Below are 26,488 nucleotides of genomic sequence, written 5' to 3'. Positions count from 1 at the left end.
GGGTACCCGGGGATATAGTACTTGAGGGGGTACCTTATTGTTAACCCCTTAAGGACCAAACTTCTGGAATAAAAGGGAATCATGACATGTCACACACGTCATGTGTCCTTAAGGGGTTAAAGGGGTGTTTTGGGGTGTTTATTCATATACATGTCCTGGACCTGAGAGGTAATGTAATTATTTTGTGTATTTTGTCCTGTCCCCTCTCAGATCCAGTGGGGAATGCCCCTGGAATGTGATTTAAGAAACCCCTTGCATGGGGACTCACATAAAAGGCCATGTGTGGCTCCCATTAAACAGTTGACTCCCAGAACTGTGTATCGTCCGGTTACTGGGGGAATTGGGATTATACTGCTAAACTACACTTTCCTTTATGTTCTACAGACTACCAGAGGAGATATTGGTTTTATTATTGCAGCTCTGCTACACTGGGCTTTTCCAGCTGCCCAGCATCTACCAAGCAAGCATGATTTTCAGCATTATATGTCAGTAACGCTGAAAACAGCCGGTAGGTGGTGGCAACATCTCGCTCTCTACTGTTTTAACTAGGAGTCCCTTGACAAAGGCAGCTTTGCGGAAACGTTGGCATTGCAGTAATTTCTTTTGCTTTGGTATCCCTCACACTGTGTCTTTCTTTTGGTATGTATTCAGATAGTTTTTGACCATCTTTATTGTTCTAGTTTTTCATGATTATTTTTGTTTTTTGTGTTTCTTTGTTTGTATTTGTTTTGTGTTCATTGTATATTTGTCATGGCTTTATTTTATGTACAGTGTATTATTCTTGTTTCTTTATAATGTTAACATTAATGTATGGATATAGATTTATCTTTAAAAAAAAGTGTTACTTTTATGGGGTGTGCTCCTCATTCATTCTCTACAGATTGTATTTGCAAACTCTATTGGGAATAGAGTAAGCACCCAGTCTCTATTATTTTCTCTTTTTGAGTTCTCTTTTCTGTTTTACTTATAGTGTGCCCTCCCTGTTAATTAGCCTTCTTTATTAGTAACTTGGACAACTGTAACTAACTACTATTAACTACTGTTATATATATATATTTGTTTAGGGTTTTTTTTGTTTGTTTTATATCTGAAAGGATTCTTCCGTCTCATACATGCACCTTGGGACAGACAGTGTTTGAAAACTGGCACTTACTATGGCCTTCTCCGTTTCACTTCCTGCACAGAAGCAGTGAAGTCCACAGAGAGTGTTGGTTTTCAAACACTGTGTGACCCAAGGTGCATGTATATGGTGAAGGATCCTGTCCTATACTAACAGTAGGGATGAGTTCATTTTCTCTCGCTCTTTTTTTTTTTTAAATCCATTTCCTTTCAAGGCTTGATGAAAGAATTATTATATTAAAAATAGTTTCTAGTGACAGTTTTTGCCAAAGTTGGGTAAGTGGTCTTTTAAAATAACCCTGCTCGATCAACAAAATCTCCTGTTTAAACTCTAGTAATCTTTGTAAATGTAACGTTTACAATACAGGTTAAACAGTGGCCTGGGTGTGTGTGTGTGTGTTATGTTACATTATCCAAGTTTCTCTCTGTTCAATTCTTCTATTTAGTCATGATCATGTTTTTTCACACTCTTGCATGGACCTCGCATTGAGCCAGTTTCAGAATTTCCATTTATAGACTTCGGCTAATCTCTTGACTTTGCTTCAAATCTAGGACCAACAAGCACTGAAACCAGCACTTACCCCAACACCATCAACCCAGTCCAACCAGGTTTTATTTTTGATATATTCTGTAGCAATATATTCTATATTCTTGTTTATCACTAGCAAAGATCCTTTGCGGGTCAACCAGTGCATCTACTTCTGCTTGCTAAATTAAACATCATTGTATAATCACCAGGCCAAACCTAGTACTCTATTGTTTATTTATTCCAAATATAATAAATATACTGCCTCAATATTACAAGCCCATTTAGACTAGAATGTCACTGTCTCGTTTGCTTTTTGTTATATGTTGTTGCTACTCTAGCAATTATGTTCCATTTGTGATCACGTCATGTACGTTTATTTAGTGGTAAATTCAACCACTTGAATATTTAATTTTCAGTCATGCTGCATATTAACATTGCTACACTTCCCGTTCCCTAATTGAATTTTTCAGAATTGGTTTCCACTTTAACCTTGCGTATTATTATTATTATTTTTTTTATAACAAAAACATACTCAATTACAACAGGTGCTCCATTTCAAAGTGTGTCCATAAATGAGCAGCTTGACATGTAATTTGCAGGAATTTGTACGAACGAATAAGCAAAATGCCAAAGAAAGTCCGGTAGAGAGATTATTTTCTGGAGTATTTTGAAAGAAAACGAGATCATCTGAAGGCAGGAGCATATTATAAATATAATCTAACAGCGGCAATAAAGAGAAAAGTAATGATGCAGTGTATTAAACAAGCAACACACATAAATAAATAATTTGCTTGATATTGGGACAGCCAGAAGCATTTTCCTTCAGATTAAAATGTTCACAGCTCAAATTGTTTATAGAAAAAAAATAAAAAATCATTACTTAGGATCCATATTTATTGATAGTCAATGTTCAGTATTTTCAGAATAAAGAAAGTCTTGTAACCGAATATTTGGCCAACTACTCCTTACTATAGTCAGTTTTCTCTATTCTATATTATACAGAGAGTCAAGAAACACAATATGAGGTCCTGGGGAAAACAGGGTTTTTGCATTAAAGAAATAACTCCAGAATTTGAGAGTTAATGTGGGGTAAAAGTCTATTGTGTGTAGTTCAACAGCACCTAGTTTAACTGAATCCCCCGCTCTTTGTATGTACAAACGGTATGTTGCAGAAGATGTACGCAAGCACATTTGAAATACAATCGTCGTGGATAGAATGCAGCAAGAACTATTTGTGGCAAACCTGTAAAGCATTCTAAAACACTCTAGAGAGATACATCTATAGAATTTAGCTAGACTTCCAAATTTCAGGGTATCCCATGTACTGCAGTTAGACAGCTACCCCATAAACATCCAAGGAAGTGGGGTGACTATGGCTGATAATTATAGACCCTGGACAAATCTCGTCCTCATGATGGCCAAGGATTTAAGTCTGCAAGGCAAACCTGCCTAGTTCATGTTATGGAGACCTTTGAAGAGTGGAAGTGTCCCTCGTTTTATAATTCAAATAAAGGGAGTACAAAGGACCACTGCTGTGCTCAGTACTTATGGAGGATTTACAAGGCCCACTGAAATACCACATGTATATGTTAAAGAGAAAATCAAAAACAAAAACAAAACAAACAAAAAATAGGGCAAAGAGACTCAAAATACATGCTTTTTGCAGATTCTTAATGAAGAACTAATCTGGGACCAAGTTTAAAAAATAATTCAGCAGGGTTATTCTATTTCATAGTGATCACTTTAATATAAGAACTTTCATTCATAATTCCAACTTGCTCTGAGCAGACATGCTCTAAAGCAGGGGTTTGCAACCCAGTGCACACGTACCCCCCAACAGTCCAGGATTTAGGGATTACCCCGTTGTGTCTAAGATGTTTTTAGAAAAAAAAATAAAACCAATTTAGACACAACAGGGTAATCGCTAAATCATGGACTGTTAGGGAGTTCCTTAGGACTGGGTTGGGAACCCCTGCTCTAAGGCAATTAAGCTAGTACAAGAGCCCATTGATATCAAGTAAGAGATGTAATCTTACTTTTAACCAATTTCAGCTTCTTTCTGTATTTTAACATAGTGTCAGCATATCTAATGATTAGCTCAGTCTCTGCTTTTTGGGAACAGTCCCTTAAAGTCCCTAAAAGTAGGACAACAGAAAAAAAGACCGGAAATTGGAAATGTCCAGCTGAAATCACGAAGGTTGGGCAGCCAAGCACCTCTGCCATTGGTTCAATGTTCTGAAGTTTATCTGCACAGCATGAATTTGCGCTAATGTTGTTCTATTAATGCACTTACATTGCACTGATTGGGACAGGACCCTGAATTCAGGATGGTCAGATCAAAGCAGACAGATTGGAGGTATGTGTATCTTTGTTACACCAAAAAAATCCAATTAGTCACTTATATTACATAAGGCATCTCAAAAGACTTGGGCTGTTTGTGGGTAGTGTAACCAAACTTTAAAATTCACATTAAGCATTTGTTGTAGTTTTTATGTTCTTTTTGTAAAGTAAGGGTTCATAAGGCATTCCTAAAACTTTGTAGCAGCGGTGGCCAAAATGTAGGTTCCAAAGTACATATCAATGATGTTTTATCACCCTTAAGGTGGACCTTGTGGTCTCTTCTGTCTAAAAGTTTCTTACACAGAAGAACCAAGGGCAAGAAGTCACAATAAAGTGTATAGAATAGTATTTTACAAGTCAATCTTCTTGCTTACTTAGTACCTACTTGCATTAACTCATTTTTTATTTTTTATTTTAAATGTACAATTCACACTTTGGGAATATGAACAAACTCCCACTGTGAAGTTTTCACTGATGCGGTTTCCTAAAGATGGCCAAAATTAGAAAAACAACGGATCGCCTAAATTAATTGAGGGCATTTTAATGAGAATTATTAGAAGCCTTGGACAAAAATCATGCTTTGAAAAGAGCTACTTGACTTTATTTCATCCCCCCTCCCCGTCTTTTTCAATGTAATTCAGAACAGTACATATTAAATCATTAGCTGGCTCTTTTGTGCCGACTGATTTTGTAATGGAAAACAATGAAAGTCAGTTCAGTAGCAAAATAAGGCCAGTAGCTTAATTACAGAAGAGTATCTTTAGAGTCTGACTTAATATTGCTATTTGACATTGCAAAGCTGTGCTTTACCCCCTCGAGTCTCCGTAGACACAAGGTTTACCCCTAATTGGTTCCCAAGCACAACCCCTCCGACCACGGCTTTTTCGTACGACCACTGATGCTAATTTTCATACAACTGTAAACAGACTTTGCAAATAATACAAACATGGTAATAAGGGGATAGCTGGGTAATTAATGTAGTTACAATGAAGCTTATTTGCATTTGCAAAATTAGAATAAAAAATATATAAATAAATACTTTTTTTTTTTTTTTTACTTCGCAAAAGGAAGCCTTGGTTAAGGAGCCAAACAGTAATTATTATTTTTAGGGGGTTATTTTATCCTACCATTAGGGAATTGGAATGAACAGCTAAGCAGAATTATAAAGGGAGTTGTGTGAAATATTAAATGTACCGTAAACACTTTGCAGGGTATTTACCATAACTAGACTCACCTTCTTCATTAGTAGAATTTATTAGATGGATTCTTTACACACAAGATAATTGTGAGAAGCCAAAGCATTTTGTAACTACCTAATTTTGCTTTTTTGTCATCTAGACACGTTATTAAAGAAATAAAGTACATCGGCTCAAACTGTGCTCACAGCAAAAATAACTAAATATACTGAGTTGAAGCACCCAGAGTTTTTCTGTTGTTGTTGTTGTTGTTGGCAAATACTATGTACATGGGATGAATTTGCCAATGCAGTATACAATGCAGTGTACAAGCTGCTCTTTGTTGACCTTTAGGGGATATGCCATGTGTCAGTTCACAATAATCCTTAAAATTGAACGGTCACATCTCTGAAAACGACACCATTAAAGGAACACTTTATTCACCTTTTTTCCCACGCAGGCCTGGTCTTACCATTTCTGGCCCTGCCTCCATGAGTGATATCCAGCAATTTTGCAAAGCTTAGCCAATCCAATGCATTCCCACAGGAATGCTTTAGGATGGTCTGGCACATGCACGGCAAAACACTGTGCCAATCAGCATCTTCTGATAGCATGAGATCCTGAATAAAGGTGGTGCACACCATGCAGCACTGACCCAGGAAGCACCGCTGGAGGCCACGTGAGTGGCTGCCACTAGAGGTGTTTCTGGGCAAAAAACCCCCACAAAAAACGTAAAAGGCAGTGAGTACATTGAATAGCCTGCAGGGACAGGCTATAGACACCAGAACCAGTACACAAACATGTATTCCTGACACTGTGGTGTTAAACTAACTAGTTATGTCCCCCTATTTAGGTTTCTCTGACAGACAGACCCAAGATGGGAGTGTCCAGTTCCAGAACAGATGCGTGGATATATACATTTATTTTGCTAAAAAATAGAAGATAAACAGAATATCAAACAAAGGGGAAGTAGCTGTTCTAAAGTTATAAATAGGCTTCCCATGATTCTCGATTTAAATAAGTTATATTCATTCTATGTTTAGAAAAAAACTTTGGAAACAACTTCATAACAAGGCATTCATTAAACTGGGAATTCAATATAGGACAGTTCTGAAATCTATTTATTATATTTGGAGTAGTATATGGTGCTGCCCACCCAGTGCAGGTCCTAACACCGTTGGGGCAGACATACCCTTGTACGATCGACCTGACCAACACTTTCTTGCCTAAGGCTTATGAAAGAGGAAGAAGTGGGATGCACAAATCTGTATATATCTATGTTTTTCTCTCTGTGTCTCTGTATTCTGAACAGGACTGTGACTGTAAGTGCACATTATTGCATGCATGTGTGTGTATGTGTGTTTCTGTGAAGAAGTATGCCTGTCTCTCTTATTCACTTTGTATTTGTGAGTGCCTCTGTGTACGACTGTTTGCATGTTTCTGTGCACGCAGACACTGTGCATGACTGGGTTTGTATGTGTTACTCAATCTTTACGTGATCATGTCTGTATGTGTGACTATGTGAGTCTCAATGCATGTGTATGTTACTTCCGGTATCAGTGCCTTTCCTAATGTGGATGTGTGCCTTTTGTCTCTGCCTGTAAGTGTGGCTCTTTGTATGAATTTGTCTGTAGTGATGTCTCTGTGTGTTTCTGTCTGTATGTTTCTCTATGCATGTATGTCTATCTGTTAGTGCATACAGGATATGGTAGAGAGGCCAAGAGCAGGGTTCTATTAGACTATTTTGCTTTGAGCACTAGCACCAGGCACTTGTGTAACCTGGCAACTCCCCCAAGTGTCCTTTGTCCATTGCTCTTTCATGAACCAAGAGAGAAAAAAATGGTTTATATTGCAACTAATTTACAACCTATTGTGCGAAAGGACACACTGAAAGAATGTATTCTATAAGGTAGAAAACCAGTACTCGGCTGATAGCTAATAAGGGGAACTGTGAAACAGTATTCAATTTTAACGTTGATTATTTAATCCCCGATATTTTCCGAAGATAAAACTAGAGTTATTTAATTCAAACATAAGCTCCACAAAACAGACCACAAAATAATAAAGACGCAAATAACCATAACAGATAGAAACTATTAAGGAAAGAATTAATTATATGTGAAACAATATTTGAAGCACATTCCAAAACTGCACAGTTGTCAAGAAAATAAATAGTTCCACCCTGCCAATCTGAGCAGACTGATTGTATGACAATCAGCTTAATAAAATAACTTTAATTAATTTAAAATGCCAAGTTTTTCATTTGTATAATCAAAATAAATCTAAATGAATTGCTCTAGGGCATATTTCGATATAGACAAACGCTGAATCCAACTGACGGCAGACTGAGGACTGATGCTGGGCACATTTTCGCAAATACTGTATATCTTTTTACTATATAGAGGGAGTAACAAATCTCCTTTAAGATTAACATCCAGGTTTACACTGATTTCCAAACAGACCATAAAAATTATAACATTGAAACTGTATAAACAAGCCGAACAGTGTTTTTACTGTAAAACATGAATGTAGTATAAATATTTGTCTTTGCCGTCTCTCGCCATCTCTAACGAGAGTAGAAAATTCATGCCATATGTTTATATCGCAATGAGAAACAGAAAAAAAAAAAAAGATTTAAACAATTCATCTGGATAGATGTTATTGGATCTGCCGAGGATTCTGGGACCGTTCTCCAAGTGCGCAGAAGGACCCAAATACTGCCGCGTTGGCTGCCATCTGGTCTTCAGGGGACAAGACAGGTTAACCATAAAGAGTTGCCATTTTTGAAAGGACTCAAAACTTCTAAAGGTGCTACAGCTGCTCAATGAAGGAGGCTTTCACAACCTCCCAAATTGTCACTCTGCTAGAGCAAAAAAGAGTGAGGAAGGGAGAGGGAAATGGAAGGAAATTGCATTGACTGGATCAAAATTATGTGCAATCAATTTTCTTCATGACAGTCTTTCCACATTGTTCTACCCTCTACAGCCTATATTTAATATCATCCAAGTCGGTTTACTTACCTGTTATATAATGAGTTTTATAGAACATATAACATAACCACTTCAGCTCTGTCTGTAGTCTGCCATAATTGTAATAGTTTATAAAAGTGTCAATTTCAAGAGAAATCAGTACTTTTACAACTGGGGCAGAAACACCTCTTTGGCGGTCAACAATAAATCTACACCCTAAACTCATGAGATTGAAAATAATGAAACATGTTGAGAAGATATGTTTGGTTGTAGTTCATTCTCCATCACCCTATGCCAAGCCTAAATAAATACTGTTTTTATAACAATAAGCAAACCAAGTGAAATTGTGAAATATGCTTTGCACCTTTTGCTTTGCGTGAACCCATCTAGATACACATACAACAGTCAGCCGCCGCAGTGTGCATTTCAAAGTTGAATTTACTTACCTTACATCCCACTGCATGCCGCCCTCTGTGCTGTTGCATCTATGAGACTATCTGATTGAAATAGCCACGTTTTACTTGGCTACTTCGGCGGGTAATCCTCTAGGAGCTATCAGCGCGACAGCCACTGGAGGCATAACCCGGTGTAACGTTCACTAGGGAACCCTAACACGCAGAAAGGACAGAGTAGAGAGAATTGCAATACCGATGAGGTAGGCGCGGGGGCAGGGGACATGACACCCATCAATGTTAACACTGCTGTTCCTGCAGAACAGCAATGTGTCCAGTTGCAGGTTTAAAACATCAGGGTCATGGCACCAAGACCACTTCATTGAGATGAAGTGATCCAAGTGCCTATATTGTCTAAGATTATCAAGAGAAATAAAGCATGATAAGAACAAGAAGAAAAGCATAGCGGAACAGAAACAAACAGGAATATGATCAGACAATAGGATTTAGAACCTAACATCCACCAAAGAATGGGGACCAGTGCGCATACATACCCTGGGAAAGTAGCCATGAAATCTGCTTGTTTTGTTTCTTCAGAGCCAAACATTCCATACTGTTATGACTCGTCTGCAGAAGCAGTAATATTATTTGCATTGTGATTTATTCTTGTGGTTATGTAGCTTTTAATTGCTGTGTTTGTATAGAGATTTATCGTTGATGTAAATATTTTAGATATTATTTATACAAGGGTATGCTTGGTGTTTGCTCTGTCTCTTAGGGAGCGCCACCCACATAGATAGTCCAGGTTTAGACCCTATGTGGTTTATCCATTAATGCTCAGACAACTTCCCAGAATGTTTTGCAAATTAAAGTAATAAAAACGATGTTCCCATAGATTTACTTACTTCTGAAGGAGGGGAGAGTTTGCTTTTTAATATTTTGAAGAATTTAATATTTATTTTATGACTCCCTTTACAAATGATACCTCACAGTGTTTAGGATTATTTAAAAGCAGTGGAAGATAAAAATTAAAGATAAAGATTTTCGACATATGGATAAAAAAATGAATAGGCCCCTACAAATGGGTCAATAATTTAACATTTGTAGCATATTTATACAAGGTGCAAAGAAAGATGGACCATCAACTTACCACATAAATAAGATGGGATATGTTAAAGAGTGGCAAACACATTTTAGAGATTTACATTTTTAAAGTTATCGTAATGAATAACAACAGTTTTCACATATTTGACACTTTAGTCCACGTATCTTTATAGTGTTTGGTTTTAGGTTTTTATTCATCATTAGTTTTGAGCTAGGCCGCTTTGACAACCGGAGTAGACATCTCCTTCTAAACTAACCTTGTTGGCAAAAAAAAAAAAACACTCAAACTTGTTTATGATTAAGGGAATGAAGAAATGTGAGGAATTGATAAATGAATGATAAGTTTTAATTTAAAAATTGCTTAAATTAAAAAAAAAATCTTTAACTCTTATTTCCCAGTACATTGGGGGAAAAACAGCCAAGTTACAGCCAAAAACTGGGAGAAATATGACATTACATATATATCATTTATATATATTAATATATTAACACCCAATTGACAAAGATATTAATTGTAAGTGTGGAATTAATTTAGTTACACATACTCGAGTTTGTTTCACAATGTGAATTGAATTCCTATGGAATAGCCTGCCTACCACCATCAGACTCTTCCCTAGTCTTCAATCGTTTAAGAAGTGCCTTAAAACCCATCTCTTCAGGAAAGCTTATGGCCTCCCAGAGTAACCTCTACCTCACATACCTGTCTCTTGCTCTCTCCTATAGGGCAGTGCTTTACTCTCTCCTCCACCTCTGCTTCTCTCCCACCTTATTTGATTGCTATTTCCTGTCCTAACGTGTCTTATACCCCACCTCCAATAGACTGTAAGCTCGTTTGAGCAGGGTCCTCTTCAACCTATTGTTCCTGTAAGTTTTCTTGTAATTGTCCTATTTATAGTTACATCCCCCCTCTCATAATATTGTAAAGCGCTACAGAATATGTTGGCGCTATATAAATGGCAATAATGATAATAATTCATCAACATGTAAATGTTATGGTGGAATTAATGAGTATTTTTTTCTTTTATCTCTTGTTTTCATTTTCCTTACACAATGTACAGATGCTTTAGCATGGCTTGTATGATTAAGCCCCTTTAGGATAACATTAAAATAACAGTTTTTAACATTTTAATTTTTTTTTTTTATAGAAGGGAATTACTTTACATAGACTGTATTGTGTTCAATGACGCCCTTGACAAGGTCTGCCTCCTGGATGCCCACCTCATATCATCAGGAGCCAGTGACAGGCCAGGTTTTCAGGGCAAAACATACCGAATCACTTAGTGACATTTACGGCAAGGTTAATTGATTGTCTGTTAATAAGAGAAATCCAAAAGCTCGAACAGAACAGAAGCCCTCGAGGACTGAGACAGTAAGGACCTCTTTTACTGAAGTTTGACGTCTAACTTCATTTGAAACATTTTATGTTACTCTGTAGTGCCAATTAAAACATTCCTACAGTGCATGCAGAAAGATCGGTTCTAATGTTCTGTTTCTTGCAATATTTTGAAGCACATCATACAATTAACCAGATGAATAAATTAAGCTAACAAGAAAAGATGTTGAGAATAGTTACATAGGAATATAGGTTGAAAAAAAGACTCAAATCCATTATAGTTTTGTTTTGTTTTTTCCCGTCTGCTTTTGATCTAAATAAGAATAAAGTGATTTGAAACTATTTCTGATTGTGTCACAATATGGAGAAGGAAAAAAAATAATAGAAATCAGATTTCATCTTAACCCCTTAAGGACACACGACATGTGTGACATATCATGATTACCTTTTATTCCAGAAGCTTGGTCCTTAAGGGGTTTTAAAAAGCCTTTACACACAAATTAACAATGATATCCTTGAATATTCTGATCCTCCCAAAAGCATTCAGATTTTATTAAGAAATCTGTACAATAATACAAGAAGCAAGGGAAAGTGTTAGTGTAGGGGAAAAGAGGTTTTGCCTTGATTTGGCAGGCGAGCGTACACCTTAATGCCCATTGAGTTATACTAAAAACCTCCGGTTAGTTATTTGGGATAGTGCGCATGTAACTTTTATTTAATTTTTTTTGCTTTTGTTCAATTTACTACTAATCTGAGTGTTCCTTAAACAGACTATGGTAGCTTTCACAATGGCCGCATGGGTGCAAAGAGACAAGTCAAAAACATTTCCCCCTAAATCCTCCTAGATTCTGAATTATATTACAGCTCTAAGTCCTTGCCTGAAAAAGAACAATTGTTTTCAATTTCACAGGAATACATTTCTGTACAAATATATCTTATTTTTTTCATTAAAGGAACACTATAGTATTATGAATCCAAATAGGTATTCTTAACACCTTCATTTTCATCTGTCTATTCTGTCCCCCTCATCCCCCTCTTGTGTGATTGCTGGAAGGCTGAGTTACTTACCTTTCTGCCCATGGGAAAGCTCCACCTCTTTGGCTGAGATCATCAGTGTAGATGATCTCAGCCAATCCAATGCTTTCCCATAGGAAAGCATTGGTAGGCTAGTGTGCATGCTCAGCATCAGAACATCTAATTAAAATAATAGAATTTCACTTGGATATTTCAGCGGACGTACCACTAGTGGTTATCATAAAGGGTTCGTCATTAAAGTAAGTATTCAGGGTGAATTTTGAATTTAAGGTAAAAACTGACGAAATTGAAAAATTCTCAAAGTCAACTATGCTTTCTGTTCAGTTGCTCTTGCCTTACAGTGACAGCCACTTGAGACATTTTAGCCTTGCATTGTAATCATTCCTGCCAATGGTTTCAATTGCAGGTATAAAACGACAGTGACATGAAGTGATCTGGGTGCCTTTAAACCTTAAAGTAATTTACCTTGTGCATTTTAATTGTCATTCAAACTGCACAAAGTACTGATACTTTCATATTTTATTTACATATAGTTTTATTTTTCCTTCATTACGGTGGAGCATTTTCACTGCTCGAGGTAAGACTTATCTTAGTCTGTATACATTTCTGATTAAAGAAAATCAAAGCTAATGTATTCTAATTTTTTTCAACCAGAACTGAAAACGGATATTAAAGGAACACTATAGTCACCTAAATTACTTAAGCTAAAAAAAAGCAGTTTTAGCGTATAGATCATTCCCCTGCAATTTCACTGCTCAATTCACTGTCATTTAGGAGTTAAATCACTTTGTTTCTGTTTATGCATCCCTAGCCACACCTCCCCTGGCTATGATTGACAGAGCCTGCATGAAAAAAAAAACTGGTTTCACTTTCAAACAGATGTAATTGATCACATAGAGGAGGCTCTTGCAGGGTCTAGCAAGCTATTAACATAGCAGGGGATAGGAAAATCTTAATTAAACAGAACTTGCAATAAAGAAAGCCTAAATAGGGCTCTCTTTACAGGAAGTGTTTATGGAAGGCTGTGCAAGTCACATGCAGGGAGGTGTGACTAGGGTTCATAAACAAAGGGATTTAACTCCTAAATGGCAGAGGATTGAGCAGTGAGGCTGCAGGGGCATGTTTTATACACCAAAACTGCTTCATTAAGCTAAAGTTGTTCAGGTGACTATAGTGTCCCTTTAAGGTTGGTCACGTATGAGTGATCTATGTTTTAAAAGAGATACACTAGCTGGAAACTTTGACGTCTATAATAGCGTGGTGACGGTGCTAAATCCAAACACTCGTTTATTTGCATTCCTATTTTTCTAAACACCTCAAGGGTGGTGAACAGTTTCGTTCGTGTATGAATTCAGCAATTAAATGTTCTCGGGGAAAAAAAAAAAAGGCAGAATAATTTTGAGTGTCTTCAACTCCGGCTCTTTGTTGTAAATCTTTCTATATGGCTACATTTATGATTACAAACAGCCTCCACCTCAATATCTCCGCTGAATGATTGCCTTCCAAAAGCTGATGGCAAAGCGACAGCGTTCATGGAAAATAAAATGTGACAATCAGGAATTTCTCTTTCATAATCGTACGGGGAAAATAAAAATTTACTCTAGCATTGATGAAATCTATATTTTATGGCACGCTGGTGGATAACTTAATAATCCACTTTAGGATCAATAGGTTTAGCCCAAATTGCCTGAAATATCTTCTTATTAGCAGCTATTGAGCAGTGTTCATTTACGATCTCATATTACACACACACACTGATTTATAAATTAGATCTCTCTCTCTCTCTCTCTAATATATATATATATATATATATATATATATATATATATATATATATATATATATATATATATGCCGGAAACAAACATTTATTTGTAAAAACTGTTCTGAAAGGTTAACATTTTATATAAAAGGTTTTCGATGCATACTGAAAAATCAAACAAAATGTTTTCTGTGTATATAAAAAAAGATTTCGTAATATTTGGTGCATAGGATTACATATATAAAATGTTTAGAGTCTCCCATTGACATTTACTAAGTGCCATATCCTTTTGTGGACAGCAGACAAAAACCTGACATTTAAGATGTACTAGCCTCCTGCATTTACAGCATATCACTTGAGTGTACCTCGTTCAGCAGGATCCAGTACAAGTAAAACATTTACATTTATTTAGGCAAGTTTGATGCTACCAATTTATGCCAAGGGTAGGGAACATCCGGCACTCCAAATGCCATTGACTATATCTCCCATAAAGCGCTTACAGCCATAATGCAGGCAAAGCATCAATGGGGATGTAGTTCACAACATCTGCGGTGTCGACGGTTGCCTGCCCCTGCTAAATACTCATTAAAAAGACCATCAAGGTTGAAGTCGATACTATAATTAGAAAGAAAAATTAGGATACAGAAATAATGAAAATAACAGATTTAAACATTTTAATTCTGCAGGGGCCAGCGAGTGGTGTTTTCTCAACCAATCCCCTTTCTCCTTTTCTTTCTTTCAAAGGAAGAATTGCACATAGACTATCATTTCCTGCACAGCAAGATTGTATGGAATACGTACGTTCAGCGGTTACAAGTAGTTTCGTTCACATTTGCATGAATAACACTACTGAAATAACTTAATTCTCATTTTTGTTCCCCATGAGTTAAATGACGGGTGAGACAGAAGTACAGTGTATAATGGAAAGCAGTGAGAGCCAGTTGGAGTAAACTAATACTGTACAAGACATACACACTAACAAATAAGCACACTTCATTGCCCGTGCTATCAGAAAGAATAAAAATGGACATATAGCTGCAGTCATATTTTTTTTCTTCAAACCATCCCAGTTTTAAAGTATCAGACTAGGGCTGCAAGTTCACTGCATAAAGACGTATGCAAGTGGATGCATTTAACAGATACAAACCAAATGTTGCTCCCCCTGCAGCATGTCATCCCAGATGGCTGCTTTGTTCCCAATTAGGGTCAGATTGGCCCTGGTAATATTGCAAAGTTTCTTTGCTATATTCTCGCCTCCTCACCATTCAATTCCAATGACAGTGCCTGCTTGCGAAATACAGGTTCAGTGTACTGTCTTGTCACTCTTCATTATATCACTGCGTCTGTGCAGGCGTCAAGAGACGAGATCAGTCTTTTGTTCGCAAGAAAAAGTACGCTCGCTTTCCTTGGAACAGTTATTTTTATTCCAGTTCAAGTCGTGCTGTAGCAGTGGTTGAATAATCCATTTTACATATCTGAACAGACTAGTATTTTGCTTTAGAGAGCCAATTTCAAATCAACATTCATCTCCGTGGCTGTTTTACAGGAAATGTGTCGCCAATCATGGATACAGTCACACGTACCCCAAACCATATCCCTGTTCAGTGTTAGGGCATATTTTGTTTCACAGGTGTTAATTTGACACAGTCCGCAGTAATTCAGATTTCTTCTATAGCTAGATTTAGAATGCTAATCTCAATTGGTGGGAATATCCTTCTGCCCCATTCTAACCACAGGTGGCTGAGTTTACACCAGCCCCTGCACACGTGTACTGCCTGAGCAATACAATGATGTCATAAGTTACTGCACACAGCTCGATGAGTCTTTAATGAGGTTTTTGATCGTACAAGCACCGGTCTCAGGATCATATGAAGAGCTACACTACTGTAGGGGAAAAAAAAAAACGTTGTACACAGTATGGAGCCTAATTATATAAAAAACAATTTGTTCTTCTTCGTATAGGAGATGGCTTGGATTTTATCTGCAGAAGCTTCCGAGCAATCTGTGCCATGTCACTTTGCACCTCACATCTTTCTTAGCTATACTGCAAGTTGGGGTTACAACACTTTATCCCTGTCTACTGCTGTAGCCTAAAGTTTTAGAGAGAGGACGTCTATCAAAGTAATAACCTTTTCATTAAGGCCATATTGTAGACACATATATATTTCTGGTAGTATAATATAACCTATTTATAATACATTCAATGTGATATTCAAAGATTATAAAATTATCAAAATGATCCACATGTGTGGGGAGGGCTTCTGATTGGTACTATTTTTTTTTTAAATGTAAAGTAATGTAAATTTTAAGCATCCTGTAATTAATCAACTCGTTTTCTCCTGGCTATATAGAACAAGTAATCAAAGATCACTAATAACCTATTCTTTCTGCTCCAGCACCTGCACTTCATTTGCTTATTTTCTCAGACTCATAAATCTGAAGGACTGTCAAAGTGCCATAATATTAGCACAATAATCAAAGTTAATTAGCCCCTCTCAATAAACAACAACGGAGTCATTACAGAGAGATAGAGAGAGAGACACACACACACACACACTGAAGGCTTTTTTCTTTTCATTTCGTCAGTGCGCACATGGAATTGTTTTCCGAAAAACTCTTAGAAATGGTAAGCGGAGAAATTAAGCAGTGGTCGAAAGGACTTAGATCAACAATCTGCTACCGCTTATAGATGGAGCTCTAAGAGGAAAGAATGTGCTTATGGCAGGAGAGCCACCTGCTGCCTGCATGGAGACGAGTAAAGAACGTGCGACTCTTTATTTGCGGTCGAGATCTGTGATACATTGTAATACCGAGTGCGCTGGATACTATAATGATAAAAACAAGAGAACCAACTGCCAATAGATACATTACAAAATAGTGAAAGCAGCACAGACTTTGATAGGATCGGACAGGGTATACTCGGGTAGTCAACAGGTAGTTCTGTAGGTGTTTTAGAACCAATTCTCTCAGGATGTTTTTCTTAATGGATCTATGACAGTTAAAAGGCTATTTATTACGCATGTGTGAATAAAAATATATATATATATATATTGAAGGTTTATTTACTGGACATTTATTTTACACTTTTAAGGATTAGCTCGATAAATGGAGCATCCCAAAAATATCTCTCTAAGTATCTTTGAAACAAGCATTTCCTCCTGACATCAATATACTTTTCTCTCAAGGATCAGATCCCTGACCTCGTGACCCAATATGCATACATCATGTCTCAAATAAAAGGTGTATCTATATTACAAAATATTACTGATAAAGTCCCCTGTAAGCTTGGGCACATGTTATGGTGGGAAACTGAATGTATCAATTCTTTTTCAGATAAGGAGTAGTGGGTTTTGCATCTGTGGCCAACTCATCATGTAAACCATATATAAATTATTAAAGAGGCAATATATACGTAGTGTTTGTTAGCTCACGTACCCCTCCAATCAGTGGATATTGCAGGATCAGTGATGGATGGGGCAAAATTTGCCATATAGAAGTTTATTACCTCAATAACAGTAGTTCTTGGAGAGAAATATCGTAATTGATACCAGATTGGAACATTAATTTCCCATAGATTCAGGTATAGTGCACATTTCAAAGACAAAATGTCTGTTATATTTTCTTAGCTATGAATGTGGAGGTCTCAAATCTTCCCTTTCTTTCATATGATGGAACAAGAATAGGTTGCACAAGGAATTGTTCCCCAAATAGGACAATGCATCCTGTTCGTTTACTAGAATTTGGTCCTTTTGGGGACAGCATGAACTATATTGGCCCCTGTTGCTATTCAGCAGTATTTATCTGCTGGTGGGCAAATAGCCCTTCCAAAACAAAGCCCTATCTTCTGGACCCCCCTCCCCCTTGTTAAAGGACATATTGATCTAGGACAAAACTTTAAATTCTATTTATACTTTTTTTTTTCTACTTTATACCGGAGCATATATCTTTATTTTTTTTTTATTTTTTTACAGTATCACTTCAGTTCTGCACTCTCGGATCAGTTTCATCCCACTGACGAAACCCCAAAAATGCTAAAACAGTGAGTTGCTGTATCTGTTGTGCAGCGGGAGCTTGCCGGTATTTTAGATCTGGATTGGCGTTGTGAGTGGGTTCAGTGTGGTAGGTACCAGGCAAAAACTTGCCTGACAGGCAAGGACTAACCAAAAGCAATTAGGTTTTTGCCCATTCTCAGTGTTCTTACATCATCGGTTTGTTTTTCCTTTGATGCATTCGTTTTAGGGAATCCCAAAGTTAAAAGATTAATCCAGATGGCTCACTGTGCATAGAGTGGCATAAGCTGCGCGAGTGCGAGTCCAATAAAAAGATTTTAAAAACTAAATCCATTTCTCATGATCTCACTGCCATATATACAGATACTGCTCACAGTAATTAAAAAAGTAAATTGTACACAAGTATACACAAATTACCAGCTATGAGCTCAGGAGTACCCCATCCCAGGGATCATCTCACCTTCAGAAAAATTCTCAACATAAATGGAAGATGATAGTTTTACTTTTAAAAAAACCACATTGAAACTAACACAAATATGCAATTTTTATATTCACACAATACACCACTATATGTCATGTTATAATGAACAAATGTGAAAATGTTAAACATTCATCATCTAGGTCAGGCTAACACGTGGTCATCAGAGGTATCATTCTTCAATATAATACAGAGAAGTCCACAGAATAAATAGAGCTTATAAAAAGTTCAGCACCTCAAATGGTTTTAAAGATTCTGACTTACCCATTCATCTAAGATCTGGCGCTTGGCTTCATTGGCTTTTTGCAAATTTCTGCACGCCATGATAACTTGGGCACCATGAAGAGCCAACGATCGGGCCGTTTCAAACCCTGAGAAAGGAATTCAATAAAACAAGGGAAAACAATAATTATAAAGTATGCTGGTACCATTTAAAAATGTTGTATGTTATTACAACATGAAAGAAAATATATTGGGAAAAGTTAAATGTAAACCCATTCCACAATACACATTGTGGTGTAAAATCTGAAGTTCTTCCAAAATAGCCTAGCCTGTTTCATTAACAAATATACAGACATGATTTAGATAGAATAATCTTGTATTATTACTGTAAAACACAACAATGATCACTCAAAGAGAGTTCTTCTGCGCTTGTATATTGGAACTCCGCACTCCTCAATGGAATCTCAAGAGAATGCTCGACAGATTAAAAGGAAACGCTATAGTGGCCTAGTCCCCGTTTAGGTGACTAGGTCACAGCTGCAAGGGTTTAAAATAAAAGTTTACTTACCTTTTCTCCCTTATTGTAGTAGTCTCCAGAGTGCCGCTCCACCTCTTTGGCTGAGATCATCGTGATCGATGATCTCAACCAATCCAATGTTTTGCCGTAGGAAAGCATTTTTTTGTTAGCAGACGCGTCTCTAGTGGCTGTTAGCATAACAGCCACTAGAGGCAGTTTAATCCTGCAGAACAGCAAGGTTTTCAGCTACAGAGTTAATATGGTAAGGGTGAGGGGGACATGGCACCGAGCCTGTACAAGCCAACATAAATTCTATGCATATTTCTACTTACAGACAGTCATACATTAGTTGAGAGTTGTCGTGGTCGGCTTCTGATTTTTGCAGTTCTGCAGAAGCTGATCATAAAACCTGCTTGAGAAGAGAACGGGTATCCTGCGGCAACTCACGTAAAAGGGCAAACCAGTACTATTAAACTGGGCCAGGGTACTCCTCACATCATAACCACTGCAGCAGGCTGTAGTGGTTATGATGGTGTGGATTACCCTTTAAGGTATGAGACATTTATAAAAAAAACTTAAGGAATGTAGACATTTTACCCAAGCTGTCGTCTCCCATGCATGAAGCCCTTTCTTGTGGCAACTCGGATACAAAACAAACCGAAAACGTCTGAAAATTAACATTACCGTTATTTATTAAAAAATAAATAACGTTATCAGAATATTAAAGGTTTATGCCTTATAGGGTGATTGCCTGAAGTGTTAATTGCTGGGAACACAAACTGAATTTCAAATTTCAAGCTAAACGAGCCAATTTAAAGCTGTGTTTCCAGTTACGTTACTTTAACCTAAAATTAAAATTCACTTTGAATTTAATGATCACAACATCTCACACCAAAAAGCCGCAGTTACCTTGCATGCGAGGATGTAGCAACATTTATTAAGTATATTTTTCCAGTAACAACACAGCTCTAAGTAACCACTGCAACAAGTGTTTGACGTTACATTTACAAGATATATATAAATATACTTAGTGACTCATTCGCTTTAAATTCACACAACGGTCATACTTTTTAAATGCTGAAAAAAGGAAAAGTAGACGACTACATACTTCCTTTTTTTTTTTTTTTTTTTTTTATCTTAGCCAAAGTCAATAGTTTTTTCTTCTTTTGGGCTGTCAGAAGGCCTCTGATAGCCTGTCATCCATCTATTTACATATGTTAAAAAATAAATAATAGAAACCAAAGTCAACAATATTATATACTCAGAGTTTCTTTTCAAGTAGGACTCTTTGATATATATTTTTTTCTTCCTTCAACAGAATTTATTTTACGGTGGTAGAAGTCACGCTTTCCCCACTAGATGGCAGCACAAAGATCTAAAGAAATAGCTATGTATTTTATTAGACTAGAACAGGGGTAGGCAACCTTTTAGCAGCACTGTGCCGATTGTGATGTCCCATACCGTGTCGGTCCTATTTTTGTAAATTGAGGTGTGTATGTTGCCGTCTTCTGCTTGTGTTATTTATACTGTAATTGCTTTTGTATTGTTGTATTTGTGCGTATATGAGCTATTATATTGTATATGTTCATGAGTAGTTTATGGTATCGTGTATGATACATATGAATGTGGGCTGTGTATGAGGGCTGCTTGTGGAATTGTGTGTGTGAATGGAAATGTCACATTGTGTGTTTGGTAGTGTGCGTATGTGAGGGGCTGTTTGGGGTATTGCATGTGAGAGGCTGCATGTGGGGTTGTGTGCATGTATGTGGATTGTTAGCTGATTACGTTTGTGCGGATTGTGTGTATGTTAGTTTGTGGGCTGTTCGTATTATTTGTATGAGGGGAGGGTTATTCTGCATTTCTGTGTATATCTAGCAGTGTGGGTGGCTTCCCTGGGTTCCAGTGGGGACCAGGCTGGCCAGGTACAGGTCAAGGATACTACAATGTGGATTCCCATTCACAAGTGCTGGGAGGAAGAGATCTGAGATAACTTCCTCTATGTACTGCAATGCATAAATTGAGGATTGTCCTTCACCACCTCTTCGTATTAGCAGATATCTGAAGTTTTACTCGGACTCCTGATAGGCCAGAGCCTGTTTGGCTCTAGCAGCCTTGAGTGCCGTGCAAAGACACCTTGAGTGCCGTGCATGGCACTAGTGCCGTAGGTTGCCTACCCCTGGACTAGAACAATCCAGGGGCAATGTTCCAAAACAGGAACAATCAGCAGTCGTATTATATTAATTTCAATGGGCATCCATCTTTTAAACCTTTGCACCAGAAATTTCTGTTTACCGATAATCCCCGCTGCGTACAGTTTATTATAATGCAGTGTTCAGTGACTATACCCGTTTCCACACGTTACCTGCAGATCCTACTAGCTTGCTTTCCCAGAGTGCTTCAACAAAATATACCAATTTTTCTAAAAGCTTTTACTACCCCTATATACATTTAAATAAAAGCTCTTATAAACACACATCATGTATGGTGTTTTATGAATAGAGATCCCCAATTAATACCTTAGACATTATGCCTTAAGTGCATTGGCAGATTGAATTATCATTTTAGGTTTCCCAATTATTATTAAAATCATCATTAAAGTTGTAAAGTTAGTTACTCTTATGAGTAATTCTTACTCTTTACATGGACGGTAAAGGTGGTATCAAAGATCTCTTGTGAACATCCACTAAAACAGATGTCTTTGTAGAAACACTCTTAGAAACCAAACGGATAGTGTCTGCAGGTAACCTATGTAAACACAGGGGTATATTAACTAAACATCAAACTGTAGAGAACAGAAAAACTGAATTGCAAAATTAGGTATATATCATATCCCTGCAGTCTGAGCTTTGTAAACAAGCCTTTTCTAGGAAAAAGGAGTTTTTTCATTGCTGACTATGAACACTTCTAGTGGCTGTCACTCTGGCAGCCACTAGAGGGACTTCCAAAGATTGCAGGACCAACATTCAGGGTTTACATGCTCTGCATGGAGACACTAAATACTCCCCATATAGTTGAATTGACCCAATGCATCCCTAAGGAGATGCAGATTGGCGCAGCACAGCAACTTGCCGCACATCCGCACTAGCCTGCCAATGCTACCCTATGTGATCATCATGACTGATAATGTCAGCCAAGGAGCAACACAGAGAACAGCGTGCTTTTCTACCTCTCTCACGGGCAGGGGAACTAGTGAATGCAAAGAGAACATGTTAGTATTTCTATTGCTATAGTGTTCTTAAATGTTTATTCCACTACAATTTGGCATTTAGTAAACAAAGCTTATATTCGTTTTACCGTCTGTTCGCTCTGTAAGAACCAAGTGTATTTTTTCCACTGTGCAATGTTCGCTCAGCTTCACATATTCCTGTGCATATACAATACAAACCTCTCAATGACTAATTTCTAGACAGGAGTGCATGTTACCAGGAAGCATTGGAAAAGTTAACTAAATTGAGCCAATATTATATGTGTAGTAAGCATAATTCTATATCTTGTCTGTTCGATTTCTTTTCTAGGTGCTGGTTAGTAGACTCTTTCATCCCAATATGTTAAAATCCAGCCATACAGAAAGTGGAGGGAGGTTAAGGCTCATGCTAAGCTAAGATGCGACAATGCTGAGTAGCACTTTGCAACCACTGCTGAGACAGGTGTATAAAAGGCAACTTTGGATATCTATTGAGTTGAGATATGGAACATTTAGTGTTGAATAAGCTGGCTTAACAGAATTGTTCTAAATTTACAGAGTAAGATTGAGCCCTATCTTGCATGAGCTCTGGGGAGTCGTTCATGGCTGAATACTATACAGTCCTTCAAATAAAAAGCATGTGGAAAGTAAGTGTGGTTTGCAAGATTGATGAAGAACCCATATGTTCCCCATTAAAGAGAGAAAAACTAAAATGCATAATTACACTGTTTAATGCACGTACTTCGCAAATATTTGGAATTAGTATATGGAAATCCATTTCAGCCATTTGGAAATATGACAATCTCATAGAGTGATACAGAGCAGATTTTTGCCCGCAAACAATTTTGCTTTGTTAATGTGACCTGGCAAGGAACGGACATTAGGATACAAAAAAAGGATCAGCAAAAGGAATAAATATAAATAATAATAATAAAAAAACGGAATACGACGAACAAAAACAAAACGTAAATGGTAGATGTTAAGAATTCTTCAGGAATCGGCACATTTAAAGACGGTGATATTTTGCAGAGGGAGAAAAAAAAAATGTAATTGCTTAGTCAAACAGTTCATAGATTGAAAAGAGAAAAAAAAAATCTCTGACATTCTCACAAAACTGACAACGAATTTAGCTTAATTAAAGTGTTGCAGGGCCCCTGGCGCAGTACAGGCTGGCTTCAAATTAGGATATTGGCAGGCCTATATTTCCTTTAATGATAAGTAGGTTCTGCTCTGAAATGCAGACACTGTGGGTGACAAACATTTGACCTTAGCCGTGTAGTTCAGTTGCTAAAAAGAGAGAGATACAGTTATTACGCAAATAAAGTATTATTGGAATCACATTGCAATCTCAAAGTATGTATAAAAGGGAATAACTATTGTGGGACAGAGATAGTGAGATTGCTATAATTACGGATACAAATATTATTTTCAAGTGTCCATTTGCTAATGTGAACCTGCCCACACTTTTTTTTTTGTTTGTTTGTTTCCAATTTCTTTAAATCATCTCCTCCTCCCAAAACTAGTCTACGTTACATTTCCGAGCTCTCAATATGAAAAACACACACTGGATGTAAGATGCTTCAGAGCAGTGAGTGATGATTTATGGTTCGAAACAAGGCGACAGGAAGATGCATTTAAAACACAGGTCAGACATCGGATTGATGTGATGATACAGGTCTATAACAGACAGGAGAGCCAGAGATAGTGTGACAGAGATTTGCAGTTATATGGAGCTTCGACGGTCATTTTCAGAACCTATACACCTTGTATTATTTTCAGTTAGGGGCGTACCTTAATTGATAAACTGATTATCAGGAATAATTATAAAAAAATAGAAACGCTCTGATAGTCTATATATATATATATTTTTGTGAATGATATTTGTAGACTATATTTACCCATTATCCTCAATCCTTTAGTTTCACAAGTAGCCAAATGTAGGATGCCATCTAAGTCAATGATATATTCATTTTTTTCCTCATTGACTGGCATCTCCATTTTTTTTTAACTTGCTGTTTTTCTTTCCTTCTTTTGAATGTACCAAATGAACTAGATACAGATTTTCTCTATACGTTAAAATGCCTTTTTGTTTTCTTTGCCAACTTGCTTGTCCCCACAAATTTGTGAACTTGCCAGCATCATATTTAAAACAAATTCCTGGTATACAGCATTCCTTTTCACGATTAAGAGTTGTGTGGTGTATTCAATACCCCCACTTTAGAACAGGAGGATACAAGAGGAATATCCTGACTTGTTCTGTTGTTGGGAATAAAGAAGAGTTTCTGGAAGAATAAAAGTCCAGCTCGCACTGGGATTAAAATCAAATTAATGCTGATGCCCCAGATATCAGAGCCGAAACAAGGTGCAAGAGCGTTTCACATTTGGTGTCTCTAATCTGCCCATGTTCAGTGCACTTTTTATCTGTGTATATATAGGCACTAATTCCACAGTGTAAAGTAGATCGTCTGTGCCATGGCTTCAAGTAGTTCCAGTAGAAAAAGTTAAAGGGACACTATAAGCACCCAGACAACTTCATCTCACAGTGGCCCTGTCCCCTTAACCCTGCAATTGTAATTACTGCAGCTATTGAGATAATTACATTGCAGGGTTAACTCGACTTCTAGTGGCTGTTTACCAGACAGACACTAGAGATGATTCCAGGTCTTTTGCAGACTTTCGATCTGCTATATGATTCTGGGCATCCTGACACTTTGCACGAGGACATCCAGCGTCAGCTAATACCCCAGAGGAAACCACTGATACAATACTTTCCTATGGGGTAGTCCTAATATGATCGTGGCAACTACGCATTAGGTCACTGACGTCGGCGGAGGTGGAACCTCTCCCAGCGCCGAGGAACATCGTTGCAAAAGGTGATCACCTGGTCTGAGACAAATGCAATGATATCATCAACTGGAGTCAGTCCACTAAGTCTACACCATGGCTTTCAGGAATTCCCATTGAAAGATTCTGCGATCAACCATCTCTTAGCAAAACTTGAAACTTTTGTAACCGGCTATTCTAATAAACATATGTCTTTAATTATATACTCATTTAATATCCATATATTCCTTATATGAACCTCAACCAAACACACAACATATCGGATCTATAACCGATATGAGCTATAACAAGGGAGCTACCGGCAGAATATGTACATTTTGCTTTTTTTTTTTTTAAAAAGGGCTACACTGGTGATAAATAATCGGGCATCATACAGCTTTGCTGAAATATGGACAGCCAAACAAAAAGAAAAAGTAAAAAACATAAAATGTTTTATTCCATTTTTTTAATCAAAAGTCATTTTCATGCAGCAAAAATGCTACTGAGTTTTGAAAGAAAGATTAACAGATAATTTTATTCCCCTTCACAACTGAATAGCGCAGTAATCACCCCTAGCTTATGTGGAGTACAGATGTTTGACTAAAACAGGGTAATGAACGCACCATTCATGTGAGCACAAAATGTGTTGAACAAGGCAAGTATTAATTTTAACAGTTTCATTTTTAGTCTGCTGAAAAACATTTCAGTTTTATTTTTCCCTAATTAGCACAAGAGCTGCCAAGTATAATACAATATCGTTTTGAGAATTAAAATGTAATGCAATGCAGGATTCTATGAGTTATATGGCTGAAGCAAAGCACAGAGCCAGTTTTATACAAGGATTGCATGCCAAGCAGGTGGAATTGCATGCGTCGGTATCCCAGTCTCTGGAGAAGATTTGGGGACGTTACCTTTTTTTTTTTTTTACAAAAGGTGCTACGTTTACTGCACGTGCACAGGAGCAGATTAAATAGATATTTGTGGTATATATTCCTTGCAGTCTCATAGAAAAAAATCATAAAAAAAACTACTGGAATTAAAAAAAATTAATAAAAACTACACTGGACAGGCAACTCCAGGCTAAACTGAAAATAAATGCTTTTTAAAGAGAAACAATCACGTATGATAATAATATTACAAATAATGTTTTGCATGTTGTATCATATATTACTTTAACATATGCAGCTACTAAACTAATTTACAATGGCTATAGAAATTTATTTTAAAAGTCCTTTGGGTTTCTGAAACTGGATAGCTCTCCATCCAATGAGAGCTAATGTGTTGCCCGAGTATTCTACAGATGACAATAGGTCTAAGTTTGGAACACTGACTGAAACCGCATGAAAGAGGGTCCACAATCCTTGCTTGTGTTTTTAACAGGGGCTGTATTTATTATTAATAAAAAAATCTTAAATATGATCCTGCTTGCCAGACAAGAGTCCCAGCTGGTACTGTTTAACTCTTTCAGCTCTTCAGAATGGATCATATTGGGCCCC

At 37.1% G+C, this 26,488-nt stretch overlaps 1 protein-coding gene across 2 annotated transcripts in view; it reads right to left on the bottom strand.

The window, feature by feature from the left end:
* WWOX (WW domain containing oxidoreductase) overlaps positions 1–26,488 on the bottom strand; it is a 771,960-nt gene that overhangs the window by 690,860 nt on the left and 54,612 nt on the right. For both annotated transcript variants that reach the window (XM_063438073.1, XM_063438074.1), the window contains exon 5: positions 18,511–18,617. In XM_063438073.1, coding sequence (XP_063294143.1) covers positions 18,511–18,617 — 107 coding nt within the window. The remainder of the gene's footprint in view (positions 1–18,510; positions 18,618–26,488) is intronic.

The sequence above is a fragment of the Pelobates fuscus genome, chromosome 12 (assembly GCF_036172605.1).
Source record: "Pelobates fuscus isolate aPelFus1 chromosome 12, aPelFus1.pri, whole genome shotgun sequence".
In the NCBI taxonomy this organism is placed as follows: domain Eukaryota; kingdom Metazoa; phylum Chordata; class Amphibia; order Anura; family Pelobatidae; genus Pelobates; species Pelobates fuscus.
The sequence above is the reverse complement of the archived record's forward strand: the minus strand, read 5'-3'. Positions and strand labels throughout refer to the sequence as shown.